Below are 16472 nucleotides of genomic sequence, written 5' to 3'. Positions count from 1 at the left end.
GGGCGGCCTTATTGCGCCTGCTGTGCTCCAGGGAGGGCCTGGTGTGGGGCCGGGGGCTGGCCCATGACCAAGGGCAGAGCTCCCCTGCCTCCGCACCTGGCATTCCAGCCTCCGTGGGGGCTCCTCCCTGGATCCGCAGACCAGTCTCTCGCCAGCCCCTCGGGGTCCACACCACCCCTCTGGAGCCCCTGCCCCAGAACTGTGAACTGGGGGCAGCTGGAGCCCTCCCCCAAGGGGTGACTGTGTGGAAGGGGCTGTCTCGACATGTCACAGCTGGGGGCGTCTCCTCTCTCATTTGCACCCAGCTGGGGGGTGCTTTGTGGTGGCGTCCCCCTGGAGGACCATCCTGCAGCCCCCTGGGACCAGCCTCTCCTCTGGTTTTAGGTCCTAGCCCAGGCACCTCTCGATGTCCACACGCCAGGGGCAGGGGCTCAGTAAACACCACGCAGTGACCCTGTTGCGGGGTCACTGTTGCAGCCACCCTGCCTGCGAGCCTTGGCAAGAAGTAGGGGTGCAGCCAGCCACAGGGAGGTGGCGACCCAGCCCTCCCGCTCGGGGCAGCCCCAGGCTCGGACTCGCGCTGGCCTAGTGGGGTCTGCTGTGAACACGGTCGTGGGTGCAAGTGAGGAAAAACTCAGGGACCCAGGGCGGGGGGTGGGGTGCGGTCAGGGCTCTGCCTCCCGGGCCGCCCCACAGCTCCCCCGCGGTGCACCCCAGAGCTTCTCAATCCTGGGTCTTGTCAGCCCCGGCCATCCTCAGAAACTGGCCCGCCTGAGCTAACACCCACCTGGGCTCAGGAGGCCTGCACAGCTCTGAGCCTGGGGAGCCCCCAGGTAAACAAGGGGTCCCAGCAGTGAGGTCTGGGGCCTGGACTTGGACCCCTGTTGGGGTCGTGGGGCAGGTCTGGGGACTGCGGGGTGTCTTCTTGCAAGATACAGGGGCCCAAAGCAGCACCTGAGTGCCTGGATGAAAATGTGGTACAGTCAGACTTTGTCTCAACTGAAGAGGCCCCCATCTCGTGAAGCCCCAGCTGGGGAGTGGAGGACAACTGTCCACCTGGTTTGGGTGGCCCTCAAAGGCACAGGGTGCTGCAGACCCCAAGGCCCCAGGCACCAGCTCAGGTCTCACCGTGCTCCGCCACGCTGGGGGCACGGGTACCCTGGCCTGGGGTGCTCCGTGCCAGTGCTTCTCAAGAGCTGGGTGGGCTCCCAGGGGCCGGCCGGTGGCTGCCTGCGTGTCTAGAGCAGGGCTTATCTCAGACAACTAAGTGGGCAGAAGGGCTGGGGGCGCAGGGGGCCGTGCTGAAGGCAGCAGTCAATGGGGAGAAAGTTAGGGTCCCTGCAGTGGGGCAGCCTGGGAGCCACGGGGCCCTGCCTGCAGGGACCCTCTCTCGTGTCTCGCCCTGTCTGCCTGCCTGGCCGGGGCGGGCGGCCACCAGGTGGACCGTCAGGAAGGGTTGGCACGCCCCCTATGCCAGACTCTGGCCTCCGGAGCAGAATTACCTTGCAAATATCCCAGGTTTACCCGATTCATGACATCACTGGCTGTTAAATTTGCTACATCCTCTACGGAACACACAGGAAGAGGGACAGACAGAAACAGAGAGAGAGACTGAGGTCAGCAAGCAGCGTGGAGGAGGCGTCTGGCAGAGCGGGGGTGGGAGGTGCACGCAGGCCGCAGGCGGCCTGTCTGTCCCAGACGAGAGGTCGGCTCTTTGTCTGCCAAGCTCTGGTGGGGGCGCGCGGGGGGCGGGGAGGCCCAGGGGAGCCCCGAGGGGCAGGGGCCTGCTCTGGGGCTCAGCTGGGCTGGAGTGTCTACCTGCCAGGGTGTGACATGGGGCCGTGAAACGGGACCCCCACTGGGAGCCTGAGCAACCAGCACACCACCCAGGACGGGGTGACAGCACCCGCCCGGGGAAAGGGCACAGAGTGGACAAGTATGCCGTGCAGCAGGGGCGTGGCTGGGAGGGGCTAGGCGGCTCTCTTGGCTGGTGATCTCCTTGCGCCTGGCATATAGCCAGACCCAAGAGACGCTTGGGCGGCTCTGGGTGAAGCCCGAAGCCGCTTGGTCCCACTTGGAGGGGCTTGAGGGCCCCTGACCCAGGAGGTGAGCAGCAGGTGGCGGAGTAGGGGAGTGGGTGCCCAGAAAAATATAGCCAGGCCCGGGGTGGGGTGTGGGGCAGAGTCCCCTAGAGACGGAGCCTAGCGGAGGTCAGAGCCTCCACCCAGCCTGGGGTGTGGATGAGGCCAGGCTGTGGTGGAGGGGCGGCGGGCTTGGGCCCCTTTCAGCCCCATCAACAGAGGCAGCATCTCTGGAGTGAGGGAGGGGCCGGCCAGTCCCCTCAGGCCCGGCCGGGGACCCCAGCCCCGTTCACGGTCAGAGTCACCAACTTTTCCCCGAATCAAGCTACGGAGAAAATCTGCCGATGACAACAAATGCCCTGGTGGCGCCGCCCTGAAGTCGCGGGAATGGGGTGGCCTTGCCCCAGGAGCAGTGGAGGTCCTGGTGCTGGTCCCCTGACCTGCCCCGCCCCTATCCCGCATGAGCTCCGGCTGCGGGGAGGGTCCGGGAGGGGTGGCCAGGGCTCTGGGGTGTCCCCGCCATGCCCCTGTTCCTATTCTCAGGGGAACATGGTGGGGTCCTGCGTTCCTGATCCCGGCAGGACCGGCTGGAGGTGGCCAATCTGCCCCCTGGCTGAGGCCAGTGCCTTTGGCTTTCAGGGAGCCTGGCAAGGCTGTCCCCACCCACAGCCACCTCCTCCAGGACGGCTGCCTACTGGCTCAGGCAATAGGCATCTTTTTTTCTACAGATGTGGAAACTGAGGCCCCAGAGCAGAGGGTGAATGAACCCTTCCTTGCGGGCCTTGGCGCTGGATCTAGGGGTGCCCCCCTCCCCACATGGGCCAGGAGAGCAGAAAGATGCCCTGCCCCTTACCGTAGCCAGTGGTGGGCAGCCCCAGGTGCTTCATGCGGTTCTTGACCAACTCTGAGAGCTCCTGCCGCTCCGAGCGCCGGTACAGGCTGAGCCGCTGTTGACTGATCCACTCGGCTGCCGCCTTCCCCGCATGCCGGGAGCCCTTGCGGCTCAGCCTCCGCGCCCACGGGAGGCTCTTGCACCGCAGGAGCGGATGCTCGGCTGGGTCGCTGCCCACAGTGTGCCGGCCATGGGTGCTGCCGCCGCCCGTGCCCGCCCGCACGCCCCAGGGCCCCTTTGTCTCCCGAGTGTCCTCGCAGTCCTCCACGCTCACCGAGACCTGGGACTGGCCGGGGAGGAGAGGTGAGGCCTGGGAGGGGAAGGGTGTCCGGGGACAGGGGTGGGGGGGGTACAGGGAAGGGGAACGGGTGCTGGGCAGAGGACCATGGGGACCCACGGAGCAGCTGGGGCAATGGGGAGGACAGTCACAGTTCCAGGGGTACCCCAGGCCCTTCTTCTCTCAGGTGGAAGTCCCTTCCTCTCCCCAAACCCTGGCTCAGGCCCGTCCCTGACTTGCTGGTGAGAGGTGGGCCTCCCTTCACCTCTCTGGGGTTGCATGTTCTGACTCTACCACAGCGGGGTGGGGGTGGGGAACACCCCTCTAGGAGACTCAGTTTCCTCACCTCTGGGGCAGGAGAACAGGGGCAGCCCGATGGTGGGCTGGGACGCACAGAGCCTTGCAAGGCTTGGTGGGTGACCTGGGGGCCTGGGGGGTGTGCAAGTGGGGACAGATGGGGGGAGGAAGGGGTACCTGCCAGGATGGGGGCCGTGCCCTGAGGGGCAGACAGCCTGGGGGCGGGGGGCGCCTGGGCTGCCCACCCTGGCCTCAGTTTCCCCATCTGCACGGGGGAGGAGAGTGATGCTGAGTCCTCTCTGAGCTGCAATTTGGCCGTTGCCACCTGGGAACTTGCTTCCTGACCACACCCACCCCCGGGTGGGGCTGGGCTCAGACACTCTTCGTGGGCTTGAAGGGACCACTAACCTGGGCCCTGAGGTCGTGGGGCTGCAAAGGAAACCAGAGCCTCCTGGGTGCCTGTAGGGCTACTGCCCTGACCCCCGAGGCTGTCTGAGCCCCTCCGTGGGCTCACAACTCGCGGGGGCCCCTCGGTGCTCTCCCCTCCCCCAAAGCAGCCCAAGGAACCACGGGGGTGCCTGTGAACCTGACCCCCAAAGGGCCCGGATCCCCAGGCCTCTGCCCCGCACCTCGGTGGAGAAGACGTGGCTCTGGGTCCTGTAGATGCCGATGGGGATCTCGGCGCTGGAGGAGCACAGCTTCTGGAAGAGGCGGCCGTAGGTGCGGATCCACAGGTCGTCCTCTGAGATCTTCATCTGCAACGCAGAGCCTGGGCTGGGTTGGCCTCGAGCCGCAGAGGCGGCGTTTGCTTCCCCGGCAGGGCGAGGCTGCCCGGCCCGGCCCGCCACAAGCCCCGCCCCTCCACCCGCCCAAGCCCCACCCACCCCGCCCCAGGCCCCACCCACCCCGCCCACGCCCCACCCACCCCGCCCACGCCCCTCTGGCCCCGCCCCGTTCCCCCTCCGGCCCAGGCACTTACAGCACAGAGGTAGCCGGAACCTGGCGTGGTGTCCAAGCCCAGCAGCAGCCTGGTGATGGGGATCATGTAGTCCTTCACGAAGGACTGGAGGAGAAGGGCCGCAGTGAGGCCGGCGTTGTGGACAGTTCCACACCCGCTGGCGGGACATGCCCGCCGGGCACCCACAGTGTCCCCTGCACAGCGTGCCAGCAGACGGAGCCAGGCGGCCTTTCCTGGCCTTGGTAGCTCGCTTGGTCACGCGCCTTAGGTCAGAAGAGATCAGAAACCCAAAGGCTGCCAGGGGTGACCCTAGGCCAGCACCCTCCTGGGAGGAAAGGATGGTGACGCTCAGGGGTGAACCCCTGTGGCTCCCGGTCAGGGACGGGACCCAGAGCCACTCAGTCCCACTGGGTCTCCTGGGGACCCAGGATGGACGTGGCCCAGGACCGGATGTCAGCCAGGCCCCGGGCTGACCTGATACAGCAGTGTGTCCAGCATGCTGATGCTGAAGACGCGGCCGGCGGCGAAGGGCAGGCGGAACATGAAGGCCAGGTTGGAGCCGTTCTCACGCTCCCTCTGCAAGACAGGGGGGCTCAGACGGGCTGGTGCCCGCGGCCACAGCCGCACGGGGCAGGCAGCCCAGGGTGTGTGTATAGGGTGTGTGTGCACGTGCACATGTGTGGGGTGAGTGTATCAGCACAGGCCAGCACATGCCCCCACACAGAGGCCAAGCACCTGGCTCATGTCCCCCAGATACTGGGGGCTGGAGCCAGGAGTAAGGACTCAGGGCTCTGCTGGCGAGAGCCAGGGGCCCGTGCTGGGGTTAATGCCCTGCCGCTGCCACCCTGGGCCCTTGACTCTCATAGAAACTTGTCCTGGAGCTCGTGTCCTGTGAGTGAGGTGGTGAGGACAGCAAGGTGTGCGTGTGAGCAGCAACACGTGTGTCAGCTCCTGCCTCCCCTGTGAGCACAGCGAGGCCCCACATGGATTCCTCAGACCCGCAGCTCAGACCCACACGGTTCCTCTCTCACAGTATCAGACTTCGCGAGTCCGATCGGATATGTGGGGCTGGAGTCAGGTGTTGCAGGGCTCCCGCTGGTGACCGACGGCCCCCCCAAACCCCGCCCGGCCAGGAGACTCCTTTCCTGCATCTTTCCCATTTTCTAGAAGCCAACCATGGCCCTGGGCCCTTCCTCCACGTCCAGGGCTGGCAGGCTGACCTCTGGCCTCCCTCTTGCAAGTACCCTGGTGACGGCATGGGGCCCCGGGGTGAACCAGGGCCTCCTCCATCTCAGTATCCTTCACAGAATCGTGTTCCCCACTCCGTGCTGGTTCTGGGACGGGAACTTTTTTGCTGCATGTCTCCACCGCATGAAGTCGGCCTACAGCTGAGGGGTGGCTCTGAGCTCAGGAAGCCATCCTTCCCTCTGGACCAGGACACGCTCCACACAGACAGAAAGTGGGACGCAGGAGCCCTCCCGGGGCCTTTTCCTGGAGCTGCTTCCTGCTGTGGCAGCTTCCTCCTGCAAACTCGGCTGGTGGCCGGCAGAGCAGACAAACACTGGGGCAGCGGGCCTCACCTCTGTCCCTCCCTAGCAGCAGGGAGCCCGAGGGTGTGCTGGCACGTGGGTGTCCAAGCGGGTAACAGTGTGTCAGTTCTGAGCGGCATTTTGCGATCCCGGAAGAACGAATCACGGACAAGCCCTGGAATCCAACCCGCGTGGCCTGCTGACTCCAGGCTGCACGCTCCCGTTGCACACTATGAGGACCAACGGGGAGACTCGCAAGATCATTAAAGCTGTCGGTTTCCCTTCACTAAGAACAGTGAATGGATTGAGAAGAAAAGACCGAGGGCTGGTCCAGGGAGACCGTAGACGAAGGAAGACTCGAGACCAGGGACGAAGAAAGGCTTGATGTCTCAGTGGCTTCATGCTGCCTGTTCTGCAGTGGCCATGGAGGGACTGGAGGCTGTAGCCCAAGCTCCGAGGTCACAGGTCACAGCGAGACATGGGACGAGCCCTTCTGAGAGCCATGTGGCTGGAGGGAGCAGGACTGAATGGGCAGGCTGGGCCCTAGTCGACGTTACTGTCACAGGTGCCGAGGCTATTGAAACGATGATGCCACCAGGAACCTGAGTCTGGGGACAGGGTGGGCAGTGGCCCAGCCTCTGGGAGACCTTCCTGAGAACCTCCAGGGAGATGCAGCCACTGCCCTCCATGCCTTTCTGAATCCTCCCCCCACCCCCACCCTAGTGCCACTTCGATCTCGGGGAAGCACGTTGATCTGAATGCCAGAAGCATTTCCAATGTTTCTGCAGTTTCCGCTCACGAAATAGGACTTGCCTCATCCAGGCTGTACGTACAGCGTGATGCCATGTTCCCACCCCATCCTCTGTGGAATCTTCTGTGTGCAGAGGTCGGGGGAAGCACCAGCTCTGACCATCTCTCCAGAGGGGGTGGATCACGTGGCTCTGTGCCCCTCTGTTCTCAGCCCCCAGGCACTGCACATGCCTGGCCCTGCCCAGCATATCCATCAGCATGGCCTTCAACCCTGGGCTGCAGCATCCCCAGGTCACACGTGCTCACTTGCTGACTTCTCTCCCCATCACAAAACCAGAGGACGAGGTGGGGAGTGGGCCGACCCTGCCCCTGCCTCTCCCTGGAGGTGATGCTGCAGGGGAAGGTGGAAGGTGTGGTCAACTGGTGATGCCTGCCACAGAGGGCAGAGTAGGGGTGGACTTGTGGTGTCTGCTGTGGAAGGGCAGAGTCTGCTGACGGATCTATTTCAAGAACACTGGCTGAACAGGTAGGGGTGCAAGGCCCATGGGGAACTGGCGGCAAGTGAGGACCAGCGTCGGGATATCAGCCTTGACCCCAGTTCTGTGCTGGTCATCCTGCCTGAACTGGGTCAGACTGGCCCAAGCACCTGGACACAGTCCCAGCCAGGGCTTCTTCCAATGCCCACAGTCCCAGTTTGAGCAGACGGAGGATCAGCTCACGGGCTGGTAGGAAGTGGCTCTGAGTGGGCTCCAACGGGCTGTTGTGTGGGATGCATGCCAAGCCTCTTCCAGGGGCAGGACAGCCTGAGTTCCTTGGCTGCTGACTGAGGCCTCTGGCTACCAATCAAGGGGCTCTGGGGCCACCATGGGCCTCCTGGCAAAACGCACTTCCATTGTCCACCTGGGTTCTGGGCAGGTGGAGCTTCCACGCTGCCCCTCTGTCTGCTTTTGGGGCCAGGCCTGGCCTGGTGTGGGGTCAGCCATGCAGTTGCAAGCTGCCTCCCGACAAGGACCCCAGTCTGGGCTCGCAGGGAATGGTCACTGCCCCCGACTTCATTGGCCGGGTCTCCTCAATAGCAGCCCACCTGTTTCCTGGTCTCACCCGGGGCCACCTGAGCACGGCCTTGCCTCTCAGTGAAGGGCAGTGCTACACTGACCCAGACAGGAGGCTGGGAAGGGCCTGGGGTCCACGAACATGCCAGGGCGGCACCACCGTTCCCTGGAGGGTCCCTGTGCCCCCCAGGCACCTGCTGACCTGGCCTCTGAGCCACTGCGTGACCTGAGGCAACCACTCCCCGCTCTGGCCCCAGGGCCCTCATCTGTGCCAGGATGAACACATCCCTGCCGGTGTCTGACAGAACAGACACGGCTCTGACGCGGGTGTGGTGTCAGCGCTGGTGTCACTGGGCTAGTAATTTCTGGTATAACGAGCCGCCTTGGCCACGCACAAGGCCGGGATGGACCTTGCCTTAGGCGGACGATGTGCCCTCCTGGCCGAGGACCCTAAAGTCTCTGGGCTGCACGCTCGAGAGCTTCACAATGGGGCTAGAACCCCGCCGGAGGAGGGCAGGCACCCATGCCCTCCAGGCCGGGTGCAGGTCCTCAGCTGGGCAGAGTCAGAAGGGGCAGTTCCCGTGGGCGCAGGAGGGGAAGGGGTGGTTCGCGAGGGGCCACTCACCTTCTCCAGTTTGGAGAGAGCTAGAGAGTAGCTGTCCTTGGCGCGAAACTGCATGAACCGCATGTTGGACGGGTGGGTGAGCTCGGTTGTGATGCTGAGACTGGGGAAGAGCCTGGGGGGTGGGTGGGCCCGGTCATGGATGTGGGGAGGGGCTCTGGGTGGGGCCCCTGGCAACCGATGAGGGGGAGCTCAGGGCAGCCCAAGCGCCTCACCGGAACATTGTCTGCACGTTGACGATGGTCTTGGCGTCGGCCATGTAGTCCTCCTCGGCACTCATGGTGCTCTCCTTGTCCGCCACCACCAGATTGTCCGCGTAGATGACGCCGCACCGCAGCAGGCTGTCCAGGCTGTGGGGACACGCCCATGGGTGCGGCCGCCCCCTGCTCGGCCCTGGGCGCCCGCCCAGGCGGAGGGCAGCGGGGCGGGGGTCCTCCTGCCAAGAGGCGCCTTACTTGTCCACGGAGCCCTCCATGTAGTACACCATGGGAAAGCAGCAGATGGCCTCCAGGAAGTGGTGGTCGGGCCTGCGGGCACAGCACAGCCTGCAGGCGTCCACCCGGCTCCCCCATCCAACACCAGTTTTGACCTAAGCAGAGCAGGGGCCCCAGGACCGTGATGGCTTGGACCAGGGGGGCCTTTATAGGCCAACGGGGCTGCTCTTTATTGTCCCCGAGAGGAAACCAAGGCTCTGGGAGGCAGGACAGCTGAGACTGGACCCTGAGCTCTGGGCTGGCAGCCCTCTGGGGGTAGAGGTGCTGGGGGTGCACTCTGGGGGAGGTTCATGGTCATGGGGAGGATGATGGAGCAGCGCCAGGGTGTGGGAGGGGGCAGGCGGGGTGGGGCCGCTTCCCCCACTCCCCGCCGAAGGTGAGGGCATCCGCGCCCTGCCCTCTCTGCCCCTCACTTGTTGTCCAGCAGCAGCACAATGGGGTTGAGCTCCCGGCGAGGCCGGTAGTAGGCGCGCAGCGGCACGATGAAGTTGTACAGCCCGTTGCCCGCTGTCTCCGCCGAGACAATGATCAGCTTGTTCTTGAAGCCGTAGGCCTTGGCGTCTTCGTAGCTGTTGTGCTTGCAGCCCTGGAAGGGGAGAATGCTGGAATCAACCATGGAGGGGGAGGGAGGGTGCTCCAGGGAAGCCTGAGGCCAAATGGCACCTGGTGTCACCAGGGCTACAGGCCAGCCATCCACCATACCCCGCAGAGCGAGCTGGGGCCCTGCGGGGATGGGAAGGGAGGTGTCTGTGTGAGCTTGTGGCCTTAGCAGATGCAGACACAGATGTGTCTGCGTGGACACATTTGTGTTTGTGCACATTTTGTCTTGTGTGTACACATTCTGTAGTGTGTGCACATTTTGTACGTGTGTGCACATTTCTCATGTGTATAACATTCTTTCATGTGTGCACACGTCTTATGTGTATACACATTCTCTCATGTGCATATACACATTTTTGAGTGTGCATGTTGTCCTGTGTGTACACATTCTGTAGGGTGTGCATTTGTATACATGTTTTGTGTGTGTTGTTGCTAAGTCGCTTCAGTCGTGTCTGACTCTGTGCGACCCCATAGACGGCAGCCCACCAGGCTCCCCCGTCCCTGGGATCCTCCAGGCAAGAACACTGGAGTGGGTTGCCGTTTCCTTCAATGCATGAAAGTGAAAAGCGAAAGTGAAGTCGCTCAGTCGTGTCCGACTCAGCGACCCCATGGACTGCAGCCTACCAGGCTCCTCCATCCATGGGGTTTTCCAGGCAAGAGTACCAGAGTGGGGTGCCATTGCCTTCTCTGTACACATACATTTTGTCATGTATGTATACATTCCATAGTGTGTGCATGTGTGTACATGGTTTGTATGTGTGTGCACATTTCTTATGTGTATAACATTCTCTAGTGTGTACACATGTCATGTGTATACACATTCTCTTATGTGTGTATGTATACACATTTTGTGTGTGCATGTTTGTCATGTGTACACATTCTGTACTGTGTGCATGTGTATACATGTGTGTATACACACATTTTGTCATGTATATACACATTCCATAGTGTGTGCATGTGTGTACATGTTTTGTATGTATGTGCACATTTCTTATGTGTATAACATTCTTTTCTGTGCACATTTCTTATGTGTATACACATTCTCGTGTGTATACACATTTTTGAATGTGCATGTTGTCATGTGTGTACACATTCTGTAGTGTGTGCATATGTGTACATGGTTTGTAGGTGTGTGCACATTTATGTGTCTAACATTCTCGTGTGTACACGTCTTATGTGTATACACACGTCTTATGTGTATACACATTCTCTCGTGTATACACATTTTGTGTGTGCATGTTTTGTCATCTGTACACATTCTGTACTGTGTGCATGTGTATACATGTGTGTGTGCATACATTTTGTCATGTGTATACACATTCCATAGTGTGTGCATGTGTGTACACATTTTGTGTGCACATGTTCTGCCCTGTAAATGTTCTGTAGCGTGTGCAAATGTACACATGCTTGTGTGTACATGTTTTGTCGTGTGTGTACATTGTGTTGTGTGTGCATGTGTATGTTTTGTGTGCACACACGTTTTGTCATATGTGTATACATTCTCTCAAGTGTTGTGCACACATTTTGTGTGTGTGTGCACATTTTGTCATGTGTGTACACATTCTGTTGTGTGTATGCCCACTTTCTAGCTCTCTGAGGAGAGGCTCAGATGTAGGGCAGCAGTGGGCACCCCAAATCCCCATCTTGCTTCTAAACATGGTTTCCACTAACAGGAATCAGGTTTCTCGGAGCAGCAGCCAGTCCCAGGACTGGAGTAGGAACAAGATTGGGGGGGCAGGCACCATTAGTTCAGAAGCACAGACATCTTCACAGACCAGGAGAAGTGTCAGAAAGACCTGGAGGCCCTATCAGCAAAACCAGGAAAGTCTGAGTGTCAAAACCAGCAGGATCCGCATAGAAAGCTGATGTTGCAGTAATGCACAGTGGGTTTACTGAGTGAAACAGTGAGTCCACACTGATGTACACAAATGGCTAAGAAAGGGGAAGAACCTCCTCACAGGGAAAAGTGGACACAGTCATGGAAGGAACTGGAACCTGCGATCAATCAACTACAGAGGAAACGCATCAGGGGGTCAGTGATGAGCAGCTTATGTACCCGGCCCCCACGTGTCTCCCCCCAGTGACATCCTGACTGCAAAGGTGAAGCTGTATTTCCTCCAGGGAGACCAGGTGTGGACCCGAACCACGTGCTCTAAGGCAGCATCGCAGGGAGGCCTCCAGAGGATGTGGCACCTCTGGGGGGACCAGCCCCCGCCCTATGCAAAAGCTGAGTTGCCCCCCTTCAGGGATGCTCCACCAAATCGATGACTACGCTCACCAAATACGGGAGAAACCCAGGGAAGGTAGGGGCGAGGAGCCTTGAGATGGAGGCAGGCAGGCATGGCGAGCACGCAGAAGTGGGTCAGGACTGGCTCTGGCCAGAAGGGCAGCTGGACTGTGGGCTGAGGGTCCGACACACACATCCTGGTGCTGGTAAGTGGACTGTGGTCAGGAGAGGCACACTCTCGCCTCAGACACGCATGCAGATGCAGGAGGGAGGGAATGTGTCCCTCTCAACAAAAATAGACACCGGGGAGGTGGACTTGACTCAGGATGTCCTCAGGGTCCCTGCTGCCTCCCCATCTTTGCTGTGACCCACCTTGTCCAGCCGCAGGCAGCAGAAGGGGGCTTTCACGGGCAGGAGGTGGCACAGGGTTGGGGAGCTGCCGATGTAGGGTGAGTTAGGGGGGTAGCCCTTCACATACCTGGAGGGGTGGGAGAGAGAGGAACCTCAGACATGTGCCCTACACCCTGGGTGGCCACACGGGGGCACCAGGCCTCGCAGACCAGACTGGGCTGGGGCACTCAGAGCCTCCCCACAGTCCCTCCCGCACAGGAAGTCCTAGGACCTCTATGTTCAACCCCTAGGCAGGAAGGAGGCTGTGACCAGGACCTCTGTTCCCTGGAGATCAGAGGAGATTCCATGCAATGCACACACACACACAAACACACACATGAGCTCACACAGGCCTGGGAGCCATGGAAGAGCCTTAAGGGGTTTCCCTACCCTGGTGTTCCCAGTACCCTAACGCTGGGGCAGATGCTGGCCCTCGGCCCCTGTTCTACTGGCGGCCAGGCTGGACTGATTGTCCCACAGGCTGCCTCCCACCTTCCAGCTGTCCCCTGAGTGCCCAGTGCAGACATGCGGGGTGATAGGCCGCCAGCCACCTGGAGAGGGGCTGGCCTTCTGCTCGGCCTCCAGTTGGCTTAAGGGCCTCCGAGTGTGCAGGAGCCCTGCAGAGCCCCCTTGATCTTGGAGCCAGTCCCCCGCAGCCTGTCTTTAAAGTACGTTGACTCCACCCCAGGGACAGAGCAGGAGCAGAAAGTGGCCACAGCACGCTGACAGCCCAGCCGGGAGGGACAGGCCGTGCAGGCCTGTGACTGGCCATGGCCCTGGGGTCAGGTGCTGCCTATCTGTTTGGGGCAAGGCCAAGTGGCTGAGACTCCAGGACACACTGGGGTCTTTTCTGTCTCATGGTCTCAGAGGAAGATCTGGACTCAAACCCAGGGCAGCATGACAGCTCATCGTGGGCCAGCAGTCTCCAGGCCTGGACAGCACCTCACCCAGGGCTCCGCAGACTGTGCTCAGAGTGCAGCCGCCTCGGTCAAGTAGGCCGTGGTACTCAGGTCTGGCTGCCCGCCCAGAGTGCGAGGCTGAGGAGGATGAGGGGCGAGGGGGGCACAGCACAGCCTTCCTGCCCAGGAGCTGGGGCCCCAGATTCCACTTGCCAAGCAAGGTCTCCGCAGAAGCTGTTTGGAAGCCTGGTTCAGAGCGTGGGTCCAGCCCAGTGCTGGCGGCCCCTCTTCCTGGGCACCAGGCACGCACACGCTGTGCCTCCCCTCTCCTGTGGAGCGCATCTGTCCTCCCCCCACCCCGAGACACTCACTCCACCATGGACAGCCCCTCGTCCTCCGACGGCGTCATCTCGTCCTCTGACTGGTCACTCAGCAGGTCGCAGGGCAGCAGGGTCGAGCTGTCGGCCACCTCCAGCACCGGCGCGATGCTGGGCCGCCGGCTGCCTGAGCCGTTTTCCGTGGGGAGCGCCAGCTTGCTGCCCCCGCCGCCCCCGCTGCTCGGTGTGGGCCGGCACTCCGTGTTCTGAAGGTCCATGGCCACTGTCCCTAGAACAGAGTGGCTGGACTTGGCTGGCAGCCCCTCTTGGGACTGTCCTGGGGGTGGGGCTTCCCTCCCAGTGCTGACTGTGATGTCCCCACAGGAAGGCAGGGATGACCCCGCCGGACCGATGTGTAAACTGAGGCCCAGAGAGAGGGGGCTTGCCCAGGGTTATGTGCAGGCCTGAGGACCGGGGTCTCCGGGTGGGGCCCCTGCGCGCTTGCCCAGCCGGGAGCGGGCGCCCGGCCTCACCCATGGAGGCGATGATGCTGTGCACGGGCAGGCGGGACGAGCCCTCGTACAGCCCCTGCCCCGCGAAGCCCTTCCTCTTCTGCTTTTCCTCCTGCTTGAAGATGAAGGCCGAGTTCTCCTCCTTGGTGATGTTGATGTAGAAGCAGGTGTCGGAGGCCGCCAGGATGTGCCGCGGGCCCGGGTTCAACAGGATGCTCTTGTTGTCCTCGCGCTTCAGGCCGATGAGGCACACGCCGTATCTGGGCGGACGGACGGACGACGGTGGAGCCCAGAGCAGCCCCTCTCGGGCTCCTCGTGGGGGTCGGGACCTCTTCCCGCTCGACCCGAAGACCCTCCGAGGGTTGGCTCAGAGAGAGGTGCTGGGCGCAAGTCTCACGCTGAGTGGGCGTGGCGTCCGGCCCAGAGGCCCCACCCACCCACCCGACGACGGGCGAGGCCCCGCCCACTTCCGCCTCCGAGTCCCGCTCAGCGCTCCCTCCCTCCCGGCCGGAACAGGGGGCAAGGGGCCGTACTTCTTGTGCGCGTGGAAGGCGGCGTAGGTGAAGCTCTTGCCCTCGTACTCGCGGAAGAACTTGCTGTCTCCCATGCGCACGTGGTAGACCTCGTTGCCCGAGCAGCGTCCGTACATGCGCTGCCACTGCTCTGGCGAGTCCTGGCCTTCCCTGGGGCACGGGCAGGACGTCACCCCCACCGTCGCCCCGCCTGGCCTGGCCGCTTCCAGGCTTCCAGGGCGGGTGGAAGCCAACGTGACCCCTGACCCCGCCCCTCCCATCTGTGGGAGACCAGACCCGGGTGTGGCCTGACGGGTCCCTCGGCCAGTTTTAAAGAGCTGTGAACATAATGGTCCAGCTTTTAGGGGGCTTCAAAAGGTTTCAGAGTCAAGACCGGCTTCTGTGGCCTGTGGGTTCTCTGACATCTGCTTGGTCCCTCCCCGAGGGCCGCCCAGGCCCCACAAGGAGCCAAGGCCACCCGTTGGGGTGTCTTGCTAGAGAGAAGATGGCACCTCTCTGTCCCAGGGCAGCCCCTCACCTCCCACTCTACCTGGGACCCCAGCTCAGGTGCTGAACACCAACGTGCCTTCTCTCACAGGCCAAGCGTGTCCCCCCGCAACCACCCCCCGCCCCTGCCCCTATCGCTGTTTCTAGACTCGGTGGCTCTCCTGAGCCCTACCCCCCCCCCCCCCCCCCCCACCGCACTAGGCCCTCTGCTCCATGGAGGGCCCTGCCTGTGATTCCCTGCAGCCCCAAGGCCGCCCCTAGCTCCCACTCCTCAAGTGGCAAGGCACCTACTGCTTCCCAGCTGGGTCCTCCCAGGTCGCCACCCCCTCCCATCTCGGGCTCCTCACCCCCTCCCATCACAGGCTCCTCAACACATCCCTTGCCTCCAGGGTCTGCTCCTCTCCCAGGCAGCACACCGCATGCCACGTGGTGCTCCCGGGACAGAACTCACTGGCCGCGGGACGTGTGCACCAGCAGGGTGATGAGGGTGGACGTGGCTGGGCAGATGCAGTTGAGGGCCAGCATGGCGTACTTGCACTCCTCCTCGCACACCACATGCTCTGCGGGCAGGAAGGTCAGGGTCACTGAGTGGCTCTCACCATCCCCCACGGTAGGCGCCCCCTTGTCTCCCTAGAAGGCTCCCTCCAGCGCCCCACCTTCCCGAGCCTGTTAATTCTCCTGGCTCTTCTGTGCTTGTTTCCCTGGCTTGGCCGAGAGCTCCAGGGCTGGGGGTGGGGGAAGGGAGCTGGCAACACCTTTTGCCCCCCAGGTGTCCAGGATAGATCTGCTCACCTTAGAGGTGCTCATCAGACGGTGTTCCTGCCCCTCCCCCCGCCCTTGGCCCCTGCCCTCACTGACCCCCAGGCTCCCAGGTGCAGCACCTGCATGGGCTCTGCCTCAACCCCACCCCTACCCCAGCATGCTCCCCTTGGAGCACACGGGTGCCCCCCTCCTGGCCAAACGCACCCGCAAACTTGACATGAAACTTGTTCTCAGGCTTGAGGATCTGGACGTAGAGGGGGCAGTTCGGGGCGAAGTCCTTCACGGCCCAGGCACGCAGGATGGTCTGGTGGTCCTGAGCAGGGAGGCCACGGTCACTGCTGAGGGCAGCCAGCAGGCTGGGGGAGGGGCACTTGCCCTTCTGGCTGGCGGGCAGGTGGGGGGCCGGTGGCCGGGGGGCACTCACCGCCGCGGTGCGGTCCACCTCGTTCCGGCTGCTGAGAATAAAGCAGGCCTCCCCGTTGTCCATCCTGCAAAGCACCAGGTCTGTCTGGGCCGTCAGGACCCCACCTTGCTCTGACCAGCCCTGGACGGGCTGAGGATGGGCCCCTACACACTCAGGGTGGGGCTGGGGCGTGGAAGGGGGTGCAGTTGGTGGCAGAGATGCTGGAGCCCGCCTGCTGTCCTGTGCCCTCCTGGGACAGGCTGCCAGAGGTCTGGGGGTGGCCAGGTCTGCTCCCCTCATGCCCCGCCCCCAGCCCCTGGCTGCAGAAAGGCCGCCTGAGAGAGGGCCCACTTGCCCCAGGGCAGGGAGGCCTGGCGCCTCCCTCCCCATC

At 62.5% G+C, this 16472-nt stretch overlaps 1 protein-coding gene across 1 annotated transcript in view; it reads right to left on the bottom strand.

Moving 5' to 3' along the window:
- KCNT1 (potassium sodium-activated channel subfamily T member 1) overlaps positions 1-16472 on the bottom strand; it is a 43213-nt gene that overhangs the window by 2705 nt on the left and 24036 nt on the right. The window contains exons 14-30 of the mRNA XM_052647753.1: positions 16103-16166; positions 15883-15991; positions 15368-15476; positions 14431-14580; positions 13919-14157; positions 13440-13674; positions 12152-12257; positions 9366-9538; positions 8914-8985; positions 8674-8808; positions 8462-8573; positions 4980-5081; positions 4527-4610; positions 4177-4302; positions 3956-3976; positions 2935-3283; positions 1503-1565 (exon numbers count right to left, since the gene is read on the bottom strand). Coding sequence (XP_052503713.1) covers positions 1503-1565; positions 2935-3283; positions 3956-3976; positions 4177-4302; positions 4527-4610; positions 4980-5081; positions 8462-8573; positions 8674-8808; positions 8914-8985; positions 9366-9538; positions 12152-12257; positions 13440-13674; positions 13919-14157; positions 14431-14580; positions 15368-15476; positions 15883-15991; positions 16103-16166 — 2249 coding nt within the window. The remainder of the gene's footprint in view (positions 1-1502; positions 1566-2934; positions 3284-3955; positions 3977-4176; positions 4303-4526; positions 4611-4979; positions 5082-8461; positions 8574-8673; positions 8809-8913; positions 8986-9365; positions 9539-12151; positions 12258-13439; positions 13675-13918; positions 14158-14430; positions 14581-15367; positions 15477-15882; positions 15992-16102; positions 16167-16472) is intronic.

Source organism: Budorcas taxicolor, chromosome 11, assembly GCF_023091745.1.
Source record: "Budorcas taxicolor isolate Tak-1 chromosome 11, Takin1.1, whole genome shotgun sequence".
NCBI lineage: Eukaryota > Metazoa > Chordata > Mammalia > Artiodactyla > Bovidae > Budorcas > Budorcas taxicolor.
This window is presented reverse-complemented; position numbering and strand designations above follow the sequence as displayed.